The sequence below is a fragment of the Zootoca vivipara genome, chromosome 12 (genome assembly GCF_965207765.1).
Source record: "Zootoca vivipara chromosome 12, rZooViv2.hap1.1, whole genome shotgun sequence".
Lineage (NCBI taxonomy): Eukaryota > Metazoa > Chordata > Lepidosauria > Squamata > Lacertidae > Zootoca > Zootoca vivipara.
The window spans coordinates 27,532,389-27,547,200 of record NC_142595.1 but is presented as its reverse complement, the minus strand read 5'-3'; the positions used below and the strand labels follow the sequence as shown (position 1 = coordinate 27,547,200).

At 41.0% G+C, this 14,812-nt stretch overlaps 2 protein-coding genes across 2 annotated transcripts; both read right to left on the bottom strand.

Annotated features, from left to right (window-relative positions):
- Nucleotides 1–4,023: 4,023 nt before the first annotated feature.
- On the bottom strand, nt 4,024–5,294 carry LOC132593104 (olfactory receptor 11A1-like). Its single transcript, XM_060282116.2, has one exon. The coding sequence runs from the start codon at nt 5,277–5,279 to the stop codon at nt 4,293–4,295; it is 987 nt and encodes a 328-aa protein (XP_060138099.1). The 5' UTR covers nt 5,280–5,294; the 3' UTR covers nt 4,024–4,292.
- Nucleotides 5,295–11,206: 5,912 nt separating this feature from the next.
- Nucleotides 11,207–13,424, bottom strand: LOC118094152 (olfactory receptor 8U3-like). The gene has a single exon (XM_035134203.3). The coding sequence runs from the start codon at nt 12,562–12,564 to the stop codon at nt 11,575–11,577; it is 990 nt and encodes a 329-aa protein (XP_034990094.1). The 5' UTR covers nt 12,565–13,424; the 3' UTR covers nt 11,207–11,574.
- Nucleotides 13,425–14,812: the final 1,388 nt, after the last annotated feature.

Genomic DNA, 14,812 nt, shown 5'->3' with positions numbered 1-14,812 from the left:
AATTACTGCCCAGTCAGCCTGACATCAATACCAGGAAAGATTCTAGAGCAGATCATTAAGCAAACGGTCTGTGAGCACCTAGAAAGAAACGCTGTGATCACTAAAAGTCAGCATAGGTTTCTGAAAAATAAGTCATGTCAGACTAATCTGATCTCATTTTTTGACAGAATTACAAGCCTGTTAGATGAAGGGAATGCTGTGGATGTAGCCTATCTTGATTTCAGCAAGGCCTTTGACAAGGTGCCCCCCTGATATTCTTGTAAAGAAGCTGGTAAAATGCAGGCTAGACAATGCTACCATTCAGTGGATTTGTAACTGGCTGACTGACCGAACTCAAAGGTTGCTCATCAATGGCTCCTCCTCATCCTGGAGAGTAGTGACTAGTGGGGTGCCACAGGGTTCTGTCTTGGGCCCAGTCTTATTCAACATCTTTATCAATGACTTGGATGATGGGCTTGAGGGCATCCTGAGCAAGTTTGCAGATGACACCAAATTGGGAGGGGTGGCTAATACCCCAGAGGACAGGATCACACTTCAAAATGACCTTAACAGATTAGACAACTGGGCCAAAGGAAACAAGATTAATTTTAACAAGGAGAAATGTAAAGTACTACACTTGGGCAAAAATAATGAAAGGCAAAAATACAGGATGGGAGGCACCTGGCTTGAGAGCAGTACATGTGAAAAGGATATAGGAGTCTTGGTAGACCACAAACTTGACATGAGTCAACAGTGTGATGCAGCATCTAAAAAAGACAATGCAACTCTGGGCTGCATAAATAGAAGTATAGCATCTAGATCAAGGGAAGTAATAGTACCACTGTATTCTGCTCTGGTCAGACCTCACCTGGAGTACTGTGTCCAGTTCTAGGCACCACAGTTCAAGAGGATACTGACAAGCTGGAATGTGTCCAGAAGAGGGCAACCAAAATGGTCAAAGGCCTGGAAACGATGCCTTATGAGGAACGGCTTAGGGAGCTGGGTATGTTTAGCCTGGAGAAGAGAAGGTTAAGAGATGATATGATAGCCATGTTCAAATATATAAAACGATGTCATATAGAGGAGGGAGAAAGATTGTTTTCTGCTGCTCCAGAGAAGCGGACATGGAGCAATGGATTCAAACTACAAGAAAGAAGATTCCACCTAAACATTAGGAAGAACTTCCTGACAGTAAGAGCTGTTGGAATTTGCTACCAAGGAGTGTGGTGGAGTCTCCTTCTTTGGAGGTCTTTAAGCAGAGGCTTGACAGGCATATGTCAAGAATGCTTTGATGGTGTTTCCTGCTTGGCAGGGGGTTGGACTGGATGGCCCTCGTGGTCTCTTCCAACTCTATGATTCTATGGTAGGCATTAGTCAGAAGCACATTGTGGTGGATCTATCTTCCTAACACCTACATCACTTCAGCTAATCCAGATTGGGGGGAGGCAGGGCAGCTGTAAGGATGGCTCTCTGGCACAGACTCAGCTGCTCCTGGTGTTTCTCCTCTTACAGTTGGCCAAGTTGGGGGGGGGGGTTGCATTGTCTTGTACAGAATCATTTCCCTGTGCTCAGCAAGTGTTCTAGGTGGTCCCAAGTGGCATCCTTTGTATGATTTCTTCAAAAATCCTCTACTCATTAAGGATTAATAAGCATTGTCCACACAGTAATTATTGTGACTGCTTTCCCACTGAATGTCTTGAAATGAAATTCTGCAAATCTGTTTCACAAAGAGACATTTTGGTATTTAAAACTACCAGGTGTAAGCTTAGAGAAGCCCCTATTTAAATCCCAACAGACCTCCAATTGATTAGATGTGAAAGAGGGCATGGTCGCTTCTACCATGAACATTTCTCAAAAAAAGAATTTGTAATGGGCACAACCAAGCATGTACTAATACTGAAATGTTGCTGGGTAGTGATAAAGTGGGATATCAAATCACCTTGAGAAGAAGAGGAGTTTGGATTTGATATCCCACTTTATCACTACCCTAAGGAGTCTCAAAGCAGCTAACAATCTCCTTTCCCTTCCTCCCCCACAACAAACACTCTGTAAGGTGAGTGGGGCTGAGAGACTTCAGAGAAGTGTGACTAGCCCAATATCCAACAAAGAGGAAAACGTCAACTACTTACCAGTGGTTTCTAATCTTTAGACAGGAACAGTATACGATTGATAACTTTTTTGCAAAGGTATTTTGCTTTATTATGAAATTCCCATTCTTCAGGTAATGAGATGAAGATTTCACTGATCGTACTGATGGATCAGTTACAGTGACAATGGCTGATTCTCTGTCAGAGTCAGTGCTTCTTATCTAGACTGTAATTACATATGAAGAAAGCAAAAAGAAGACACTCACTGGCTAATCTGGCTAATTAACCTCTTGGGATATGCCCATGCTGGAGTGGGGATAAGTTTGAAAAAGGAGGAGGAGCATCACTAAACACTCAACTTCCAAAAAGTCTAAGAGAAACCAACATTATTTATAATAACATTAGAGAAATGTCGGGGGGGGCACACACCATCTCAAGGTTGTACTTGGATGGTGAGTTTGATGAGGTTCAATCCCAAAATAAAAAAATAAATCAAATAGAAAGGGAGAAGAATAAGGAAATGCATTTCAAATATTTAGACTATCCTGTGGTGCAATAGGTCAGTGCATCTGGCCTTTAACCATAAGTTCTTGTTACAGGTAGGTAGCCGTGTTGGTCTGCCTTAGTCAAAACAAAATTAAAAAAAATTCATTCCAGTAGCACCTTAGAGACCAACTAAATTTGTCATTGGTATGAGCTTCCGTGTGCATGCACACTTCTTCAGATGGTTAACCAGAAGGTTAGTAGTTCGAGCCCACCCAGCAACAGCTGTAGACAGGATTTCTGAATTGCAGTGGTTGGACTAGATGACCCTTGGAGTCCCTTCTGACTCTACAATTCTATGATTCTATGTTTTATTTGAAATAGTTCTATCTTAACTGAGGAGCTGAATGTAATTTTAACCTTTAAAGTTCTAAAATGTTTGAGACCAAGGCAACTGAAGGATTATGTCATATTGGTCTAGTTCCCACCCCATGAATGGTGATCTTTACATCTGACCCACCTAACTTGGTCACTCAAGATTCCCTTGGTTCAGAGTTCAGAAGCTATGGTTCTCCCTACCAGTCGGTGGATGGGGGTCTGCTGGGTCTGCATACCCTCCAACCATCCCAATTTGACTGGGACACCCCAGAATTACAGAAACCATCCCTGCTTCTGATTGGATCCCAGAATGTCCCATTTCTGGTCCTGTATTCTCACACAAGTTAGCTGCCTCCTGCAAGAGTGTGGGACCAAAAGATGTGTAGATGCAAACTGAAACACAAATATCATTTGAAACCCACACTTCACTGAATTTTATAAAGCAGTTCTCCTGTGATCTAGTGTGTAAAAAAAAACCCCACAAAAATATGTGCATACTGTATGTGTGTGTACATATGCATGTGAGTAGGCTTGGTGGTAGAGTGGGGATGACCACATTCATTTTTACCAAGCCTACATTTGTCTTGGTCATGTGAGTAATGGGGCTTGGTCAATGGGGCTTGTGTGTGAGAAAGAAGGAGTAGCACTTGAGTCGGTGTGTGGAAAGGTTTAACATTGTATTTAGAGGGAGTGGAGAGGGATATGTAACTAGTAAGAAGAAGTGCATGTGGAAATGATGTGCTTTTATTTATTTATTTATTTATTTATTTCCCGCCCATCTGGCTGGGTTTCCCCAGCCACTCTGGGCGGCTTCCAACAAATACCAAAATACATTAAAATATCACAGATTAAAAACTTCCCTGAACAGGGCTGCCTTTAGGTGTTTTCTAAATGTCAGGTAGTTGTTTATCTCCTTGACCTCCAATGGAAGGGCGTTCCACAGGGCGGGCGCCACTACCAAGAAGGCCCTCTGCCTGGTTCCCTGTAGCTTTGCTTCTCGCAGTGAGGGAACCGCCAGAAGACCCTATGCATTACGTGACTGGGATGTGTTCGACACAGGGGAGCATAATCTGTTTAGGGGCAGAGCAATGGGAATGTTAGAAAGGGGGTTTCATGAATGGTATGAGTATGTGATTAATTGTGTGGCCATTAGGAATGGCTGCAAAAAGGTATTGCAATTGATTTGTCATATGTGGCTTACGATGTTCACCTATAATTTTCATTAGCTACAATACAGAGGGCTCTGTAACATATCTCCAAGGTCTTAGAACATAGCCTAAATGACTTTTGAATGTTGCCTTTCTTAGTGTGTATGAGGTTCACAAACTCCAGATTGTTCCCTTTTTTCTAGCTATGGAAATCTAGTTACCTTACGCAACATCTAAAGATTTGAAGGCCAGAGTTGAATGCCCATTTGCACATATGGATGCCTGCTCTCCTCAGGGCTTCCTTCACCTCCTTGTTCCTCAGGCTGTATATGAGGGGATTGACTAGAGGTGTCAAGATAGTGTAAAAAACAGAGAATAATTTGTTCAGCGCTTTCAGTTCATTGGTATCTGGCAAAACATATACAATGATGAGAGTGCCATAGAAAATGGTCACCACAATGAGGTGAGAAGAACAAGTAGAGAAGGCCTTTTGCCTTCCTGTGTTGGATGGAATTTGAAGAATGGTTGCAATGATGTACATGTATGATGCTAAGGTCAGAATGAATGGTGGCAGAGTAGCTATTGAAGTCAGAACAGTTGATATGAGTTTAACCTGCCGTGTGTCACTGCAGGCCAGATTAATCAATGGAGTGAAATCACAAAAGAAATGCTGAATGACATTGTGGCCACAGAATGTTAATTGCAATACAAATATAAATACTGTTGTGTCCATCACAAAGCTGCTAATCCAAGATCCAACCACCAGCAGGAGGCAAACCTTTGCATTCATATGTGTGGAATAATGCAGTGGTCGACATATCGCCAAGCAGCGATCATAAGACATTGCTGCCAGGAGATAGCATTCTGTTCCTGCTAAAATCCCAAAAGCCCAGAATTGGACCAAGCAACTATGAATAGGCACACTATCGTTATGTGTTAATAAACTGGCCAGCATTCTGGGTAGGATGGTTGAGCTGTAACAGGTCTCTAAGCAAGACAAATTTCCAAGGAAGAAATACATGGGTGTATGTAAGTGCCGATCAGTCACAACTAGTCCAACAATGATCAAGTTCCCAAGCATGGTCATGATGTAGATCATTAGAAACACAGTGAAGAGAAGAATTTGTAGGTCATGGAAGTCTCCAAAACCACGAAGGATGAATTCTGTAATGATGGTTTCATTACGCCCTGCAGGTTTCTGCATCTTTTTCAGTTGAAGGGGGGGAATGGAATTCGTCCAATCAATTTGTTCACTTAAAGAAAGAAAGGAAAAAATAGGGAGGTAGTCAACAGGAAGAAAGAATACAGTATATTTTATATTTTGAAATTTCTTAATTTAAAAGCAGAGCTTAAAATCATGAAAGTATCCATATAAGAGTATATAAAACAATGTAGGGGGCTCAAGCACATATACCTGTAACTGGGTAAAATCTTATGCTTCAGGGAAAACCAGAGCATCGTGATACAGTAAGTCTTTACAAGATATCTGAAGCTACTGATAGCTCCAGCTTCACATTTGGCACAGGGAAGGCCGTTACATAATACAAGGGCAAGAGCAGAAAATATCATATATATTTTTGTCTCTACCCTATGATACTGTGTAGGGTGCACTGCCATGACTAGAAGCTCCCTAGATGATCTAAGTGCTCTTACTGTCCCATGCAGAAGCAAGCAGTCTTTCAGGTAACCTGGTCTTGAATTCTTCAAGGCTTTCTGTGTTAAGATATTGAACAGGGCCCGGTAGCTGATTGTCAGGCATTGCCATTCCTTCAACTCAAGTGCAATAGCACCACTTGCGCTTCTGGAACAATTCCAATAAAAGTTCCACATAAAAGAGTGTTACAATAGTCAAGGCATGAATCAGAGTGACCAAGGAAAGGGCATTGTGGGCATCCCACCCTAAGCCAATAATAAGTGCTGCACATCACAGAGGCCACTTGGCCATCCAGTGACAAAGGCGGATTGAGGATCATTCACCAACTACACACCAACTGTTTATTCAGATGGTGTGGAACCTTGTGTCTCTATCTTGACAAGATTCAGCTTCTGTTTGTTGGTTCTCCTCCACTCAACCACTGCAGCTAGGCACCAGTTGAAAATAGTCGCAGCCTCTCCTGATTCAGATGTAACAGAGAAATGGAGCTGGGAGTCCTCACCATACAGATGATGCCATGCTATGATCTGGCAGCAAATCACTGCTCCAGCATTACATGTCTCACCAAGAATATTGTGTGTGGTCATACAATGTTGAAGTGCTGAAGTGTATGGACAGATGTTTCCACAAGTCAGCTGGTGAGTAGAGTTTGGATTTGATATCCCGCTTTATCACTACCCAAAGGAGTCTCAAAGCAGCTAACATTCTCCTTTCCCTTCCTCCCCCACAACAAACACTCTGTGAGGTGAGTGGAGCTGAGAGATTTCAGAGAAGTGTGACTAGCCCAAGGTCACCCAGCAGCTGCATGTGGAGGAGCAGAGATGCAAACCCGGTTCTCCAGATTAGGAGTCTACAGCTCTCAACCACTACACCACACTGGCTCTTTATTGTTGGAACCACATACCAAATAAGGAAGCTTTGTATGTTCATGTGATCACTGCATTCACAGAGCCCAGAATTAACTCTGTTGCAACTGCATTAAGAGGTTAGGCTTTCCATAATTTAAGAAATACTAAAGTGGTATTATGAACTGTGAATGACCAAAGAACTCAGTTCGTTCCATAGGTGTACCCTTGCAGCCAAAAACTCACTGCCACCATGTCCTTCCCCCCACTCAGATAAACTGCAGTGACACCAGTTTTGGGAGGGCAGCCACCATTGCACTATGCAAAACCATCAGCATCTACTGGTTTTTCTCCTTTCATAACTGGCCACATTAAATTAACTCGCTCTGTCCAGAAAAGTTATCCCTGTGCCCACCAAGATTGAAAATTGGGTCCAAACTGCTCTATAAACTCTCTATAAGCCTTCCTACTGGGTGGCTGGTCAATAAGCATTGGTCACCCAGTAAATGAGTGACTGATATCACACTGAATTTGTTCCACCAAAATTCTGCAAGCCGGTTGCACTAACATTTCCCTACTTAAAGCTGAAAGATGAAAGAAGCTCCTTTTTAATTTGTGACAAAGTTCTTGGCTGATTAGATGCAAATGAGGATAGGACTCCTGTCAAAAAAATGAAGTTGTCCAATAAAAACAGCTGAGCATGTCACAATAGTGTGGGCTGGAGAGAAGACAGAATGCTGCTTCTACACAAGAATTAAAGAGCACAGAAGCCCTGTCCTCTTTGCATCTGATCACCATAGGGAACTTGTTTTTATAGCATGCTGGTTGGAATAAGCATGTGTTCAGTATGTGCTGGAAATTCAAAACTGGAATCTAAAGCAATAGATAACTTGGACTACTCACCTTTGATTTATAATCTAGAGTCACTCTTTAGAACTGATCAGAAAAGGTCTTTTGGTTTGTTATCAATTCCATAATTTTAAGTGGTGAGATGAGTCACGTTGCTGGATCAGTTTCAGTGACAATGGCTGATTCCCCTTCATGCTCAGAATAATTTCTTATGAAGAAGAAACAGGCACTTATTGGCTAATTGACCTCTTGGGATATTCTAATGTTGTAGTGGAGTAATGTTTGAAAAACATCACTGATAATCTATTTGAGGAGCATCATTGTAAAATCAACTTCCAAAGAATTTCAATTGAAGCCCAAACCATTTATGATAGATAATATTAGAGAAATTACTCAAGGGGGCCCCATGCGCTCTCCAGGATGTCCCTGGATAGTGAGTTTGTTCAGCTTCAATCCCAAAATCAAAATCAAGCAAAGTAGAAGAGTAGAAAAGTATGTATTTTTATTTGAAACAGTTGTATTTTAACTGAGGTGCTATTGTAATCTTAACCTTCGAAGCCCTAAGGAGCTTGAGATCAAGATTCATGAAGGAATATCTTATCCTGATCTAAGCTCCCACCCATGGGTGGTGCTCTTTCTACTGAACCCACTTAGCTTGGTCACCCAAGATTCCCTTGGCTCGGTGTGTGTTTATTTCAAGAGCACTGTCACTCTTTTCATGCCTGCCATTCTCTTTATCACAAAAAATATAATATTTTTAACATTTAGATGACAGTTAAATTTCTGTGGCCACAATGTCACTGAGCATTTATTTTGTGATTTCATTCTAATGATGAACCTGGCCTGTAATGATGCACATCAGGTAAAACTCCTATCAGCCGTTCTCACCTCCATTGTAACCCTGCCACCCATTCATTCTGACTATGACATCAAATGCGTACATAATGTCTGCCATTCTTGGCATCCCGTCCACCACAGGCCTTCTCTACCTGCTCTTCCCATCAGCATCTCAGTCAAGGGTCTTTTAAATAAAGAAATAAAAACATGTACTTCAAAAGCATTTTCTTATTATGCCCCAAAGGTGACTGGAAGCATAGCAAAATGCATAAGGGAGAGGAGTAACTAAGGCTGCAATCCTATGAACCAGGAGTGGGGAGCAATTGACCAGTGAGCCAGATGCAATCTCCAGAAGTTTCTCATTTGGCCTAAAGTGCCTCCCCACACCCTGAAAGAATCAAGTTTTTGACTATACAAAAAGCTTTTGACCATTCATAAATGCTTCCCTCAAGCCTAATTGCAGGAGTGGGACTTTTTACAGGGTTCCAACTGGGACACTGGGCATTGCAAGCTCTCCAAACCACAATTTGACTTGATAAAAAAGCTTGCTACTGAAGTCTTGAGCCTAATTGCTATGGTTGGAGGCAATATTCTGGAGAAAGTAGCTGGGAGGGGAGGGTTATTGTATGTGAGCATTTATGTGATGTGGTTGTATCCATTTAAATTAAGGGATCTAAGTTGGCCATGTCCATTATTTACAATGGGTCCATTCTGAGCACAACTAGCATATAGTACATTCCACAGAGCATGTGTATTTGCATCAATGCTCTGTTTGAGTGTGTGATTTATATGGGGGTGGCTATACCTATCTGGTCTTGCCTGCTTTTGTCTTGGCCATTAAAGTAATATATGAAAGGGGTTTGTGACCAAGAAAGATGGGGCAGCACTTTAACCAGCTGTGCAAGAAGTGTGTACATTGTATTTGTGGGAAACAGGGAGGGGTATGTAACCAGTAAGAAGAATATATGCCAGAGTCATGTGATACAGTATGCTGATTTATTATATTGGGGATGTGGTGTGTTAGACCCAGGGAAGAATTATTATTGTGATTATTTATACTTTTAATTTTATTAATATTATCATGGATTAAATTTCTATACTGCTGTTCATCTGAGGATTATAGGGCAGTTTACAATATAAAAACACAAAAATACATAACATAGTTAGAAACCAAAACAAGAACATCCACCCACACGGTTTAAAAGGCCATAAATTGTTTAATTTGCCAAAGGCCTGGGAGAAGAGGAATAATAATAATAATAATAATAATAATAATAATAATAATAATAATAATAATAATAATAATAATATATTTATTCATTCATTCATACCCTGCCCATCTGGCTGGGTTTCCCCAGCCACTCTGGGCGGTACACAACAGAATATTAAAAACACGATAAAACATCAAACATTAAAAAGTTCCCTAAACAGGGCTCCCTTCAGATGTCTTCTAAAAGTCAGGTAGTTGTTTATTTCCTTGACATCTGATGGTAGGGCGTTCCACAGGACGGGCGCCACAACCGAGAAGGCCCTCTGCCTGGTTCCCTGTAACCTCACTTCTTGCAGTGAGGGAACCGCCAAAACACCCACAGAGCTGGACCTCAGCTGAACGATGGGGTTGGAGATGCTCCTTCAGGTACACTGGGCAGAGGTCATTTAGGGCTTTAAAGGTCAGCACCAACACTTTGAATTGTGCTCGGAAACGTACTGGGATCCAATGTAGGTCTTTCAGGACCGGTGTTATATGGTCTCAGCGGCCACTCTCAGTCACCAGTCTAGCTGCTGGGTTCTGAATGTTTTTGCCTGGTTCCTAAACATATTATATGAAGGCGCCAGGGGAGCCTCCCTGGGGAGAGCATTCTGCAAGAGGGAAACCACTGCAGAAAAGGTACGTTCTTGTGTTGCTGACCTCTCACAGAGAAGGCACATGAAGAAGGAACTCAGGTGATGATTGCGGGGTCTGAGGTTTATAAAAAATAGTCTTAAAGTGACTTAACAAGACAAAATGCAAACAAGTAAAACCATTAAAAAGCCATAAAATTTAAAATTAATGTACAATACAAAATGTTCTAGATGGCCATCCAAGGACACAGCAAGGAGATATCCTATCCCACCAGATGAACACCACAGTAGAAGCTACTTTTTCTACGAAAGCTCTGGGTAAAAATAAGTGTCTTTTTTATAAAAAAGATAATCTTTATTTATTGACTTAAATCCATACATAATTTTTGGTACATACACATATATGACATCTTATTCTTCTTTATACTTAATTGACATAGTAACAAACTAATAACTACAATACTTTATCTTCCAGTAAATTAAATCATATAAAAATTAAACATTAACTCAAATTAGAAACAAAAACATAAACAACTTCCCGTCAATTCCCAATGTAATTAACTTTTGCAATATTGAAAGTACTTACACTCTTATCTTATTCTTACTGCAATTTTTTGGTACTTTCTTATATCGTACCCTATTCCTTTCTTTATTAGTATATTGTTTATTGTTTATAGTTTATCCATATCTATGCGGCCATAGAGATTATATCATTGTCACAGTCATTTAAAAATAAGTGTCTTAGCCTGGCACCTAAAAAACACCAATGATGGAACCAGATGCACTTCCCTGGCCAGAATATTCCACAAATGGGGGTCCACTACTGAAAAGGCCTGTAATCACATGGCCAGCCACTGCATGAAACATACAAAGAATGTGTCAGAGTAATGTGATTCAGGACTGAGTGATGATAATATTAAAAGAGGGATAGGTGATAAGTGTGACTAAGTGTGTGAACATTAGGAGAAGGTATTGCAAAAAGAAAGTTGATTTGTTATACTGTATGTGATTCATGATATCCATCTCTGATGTTCATTGGCCAAAATGTAGAGGGTACTGGAAGGAGTACCCAAGGCGTTTGATGCAGCCAAAACAAAAGCAGAATCCTTTTAAGTGTTTTAATTTCTTGAAGAAGAAGCCCTCTCATTCCACTTACAATTTATCTTGAAACAAACATCGACTTTCAAAATAATTGAACTGGAAAGGACCAAGGAAAGTCAAATACTGGTAACTTCCTTGGAAGTTGTGTATGTACAAGAACAAAATTCAATTATCAATTTTCATCTGTATTAATTCATATATTGCGGTTCCTCTGGAAAGCTCCAAATGTGATATATGAGATTCACTATTAATCTCCAATCCAGATGGTACCCTGCTGTATCCCTCCTTAGCTATACAGGGAGAATATTCTGAGTGATGTTAGAATTCAACATGATCAAGCCTCCTTGTGCTTAAATTGTTTAGAAACATCATCATAAGATTTGAAAACAAGAGGTCAATGCACTCTTATGTGAATTACAAAATTGGCTGCCTGACTTTCTCAGGGCTTCTTTCACCTCTTTGTTCCTCAGGCTGTATATGAGGGGATTGACCAAAGGTGTCAAGATGGTGTAAAAAACAGAGAACACTTTGTTCAGCTCTTTCAGTTCATTGGTATCTGGCAAAACATACACAATGGTGAGGGTGCCATAGAAAATGGTCACCACAATGAGGTGAGCGGAGCAGGTAGAGAAGGCCTTTTGCCTTCCTGTGGTGGAGGGGATTCGAAGAATGGCAGCAATGATGTACACATATGATGTTACGGTCAGAATGAATGGTGGCAGGGTGGCAAAAGAAGCCAGAACGGCTGATACCAGTTTAACTTGTCGTGCGCCACTGCAGGCCAGATTAATCAATGGAGTGAAATCACAAAAGAAATGTTCAATGACATTGTGGCCACAAAAGGATAACTGTGATATAAAGAGAAAAGAGGCTGTGTTTATCACGAAGCTGCCGATCCAAGATCCAGCAACAAGCTGAAGGCAAATCTTGAGATTCATAAGTGTGGAGTAGTACAGGGGTCGACAAATTGCCAAGTAGCGATCATAAGACATTGCTGCCAGGAGGTAGCATTCTACAGCCGCAAAAACCGCAAAAGCCCATAACTGAAGAAAACAGCTATAAATAGACACAGTTTGGTTCCGAGTTAAGAAACTGTCCAGCATTCTAGGGAGGATGGTTGAGCTGTAACAAATCTCCAAGCAAGACAAATTGCCCAAGAAGAAATACATGGGGGTATGGAGGTGCTGATCTCTCACAACTAGTACAACAATGATCAGGTTCCCAACTATAGTCATGATGTAAATAACTAAAAACACCACAAAGAGAGGAATTTGCAGATCACGTAGGTCTCCAAAGCCATGAAGGATGAATTCTGTAATGATGGTTTCATTACTCTCCTCTAGTTTCTGCATCCTCTTCATCAGCTTAGCAGCAGAAATGCAATCTGTTTGATTAGCATCGCATAAGGAGCATTACACGAGAAGGAGGCAAACAGGAAGGAATGCACTCTGATTCGATAGAAGAATTGGGCAGCTTCAGGAGGAGTCGGGAGTTAATGTTCCATAGGGTAATACACAAACAGTTCATATCAACCCTGCAACAACAAACCCTGAAAATTTGCCACCTCTTTCAGAGTCTGAGCATACAAGAAAGTATGTTCCGTTTGTTAACTCACCTTCTGCAAATATTAGTAGACAAATAGTTTCCTATCATTAATCCACTTAGGAGATGATAGGTTGAAGATGATAAATGAAAACAGGTATCCAGGAAAATATATCACAATATGCTTATATGGTAAGGAGTGTTCTGTGAGAAAAAACATAAAGCTGTATGTGGTCTGTTTTGATTTTTCAAAGTCTTATTCTTTAAGCAGAGATATGATGTTTCTTCATAGAGCTCTCAGGGATCAGAGCAGTGACAGTACTTGACTCCCTCTTAGTACCCAGGGCTTCTTATATCAGGCTTAAGAAGAATGTGAGAAGCAGCAGGCATTCATGTCCTAATTAATGTCTTAGGAAATGTTTGAGGGATTCTTTGTTTCTGAATAAGTAATAAAAAGTATTGCTTGTAAATCTCTTTGGGGAATGTCAAAGTAGACAAAACAAAGGGTTTCAAGGGAAGGCAAAAGTGTTTGACTACCAGAATTTCTCATGGGATTCCCACACCCTCCCTAGACTGCCACTGAATTTCAGCTGAAGTGAAATTCATGTGCGACCTCTTAAAAGCCGAAGTCAACAGGAGTAGGGTGTGTACACATGCCTGCAATGCCCCCTGCATGCTGCACACCAATGTACCAGCACTGAATTGGAATGTCTGCAGGCATTTTCTAAGTACATTTTGGTGAACATGTTTAGACACCACTGTGCAGTGAGGAAACATTCAAAGCAAGATGGTCAGTATGGAGCACACAGGGAAGCCATGGTTACTATTCTTTATTCAGGCATAGTGTCTGAACATTAATAAGTTGTATCAAACCCATTCACAAAATTAATCATAATAAGAAGCTCAAGAGAGTCAGAAAAACATGCAAATTACCAGGAGGGGGAGAGACTTCAAGAGAAACTAAAATGTGTGGATTTAAAAGTAAAAATAATATGGCTGTGCACCTCCCCTCCATTCCATCAACACTCCCTGGGTTAACTTGGGGACCACCTACTACACGCCGAGTCCAGTCCCAAAGTAGTTTGGAGGGTGGTGTTTATGTTTAATGAATGTCTAATGCCTAGTTAAACATACAGATGAGAGGGGGAGGGGGAAGTAGATGTTGCTCTCCACCCCACTCCCAACTGACAGCAGGGCGGCAAGCTCAATTTTGCAGGAGGCTCTTTGGAAATGACTTCTTTGCAGAGGCAAGGAAAGGAGAGGGTGTGTGTACAGTATAGTAAGCCTGCAATTTACATGAGGCTTCAATTCCCAGGAACCACACACAACCACAAAAACACATAAAGTGGTACCTCGGTTTAAGTACACAATTGGTTCCAGAAGTTTGTACTTAACCTGAAGCGAACTTTCGCATTGAAAGAAATGGAAAGTGGATTAATCCATTCCAGACAGGATTAAACTGAAAGTACTCAAACCGAAACGTACTTAAACCGAGGTATGGCTGTAAAGTCAGGAAGGCTCAGATCATCTTCTCTTCACTCAGATGACCTCCACTTGCTCTCCATGCTCTTGCTAGGCGCTATCTCACTCTCCAACTCTCTGACAATACTCGAATACTCTCCCAGGGTGAGTGCAATAGTAACCTATTCCGGTACTTCCGGGTTTGCCACAGACGTTGGATGAAATGGACCCTAAACGGGGCTGACGCAAAAGGAGGTACAACTGTAGAAGTAGCTTAATCTGAATCTTTTCATACATATCACTCTTAGTACTACACCATTCTATTTAATCCATATAACACATTAACCAGAGAGTGTTATATCTACAATGATATGCAATATGAACTTGTTTGGTCAACAGTATTATGCATGTAATTTTTATCATAATCATTATATATTTCATTATTAGTACTGTACCATCTAGAACAGGCATGATGAACCTGTGGCCCTCCAGATGTTGTTGGACTCCATCTCTGATCAGTCTCAGCTTGCATGGCCAATGATCAGGTATGCTGGAAGTTGCATTCCAAACAACATCTGGAGGATCAAAGTTCCACATTCTTGAAGC

Excerpts from the sequence above, each read along its gene's own strand:
- LOC132593104 (XM_060282116.2), bottom strand. The coding sequence starts at position 5,279 with ATGCAGAAACCTGCAGGGCGTAATGAAACCATCATTACAGAATTCATC.
- LOC118094152 (XM_035134203.3), bottom strand. The coding sequence starts at position 12,564 with ATGAAGAGGATGCAGAAACTAGAGGAGAGTAATGAAACCATCATTACA.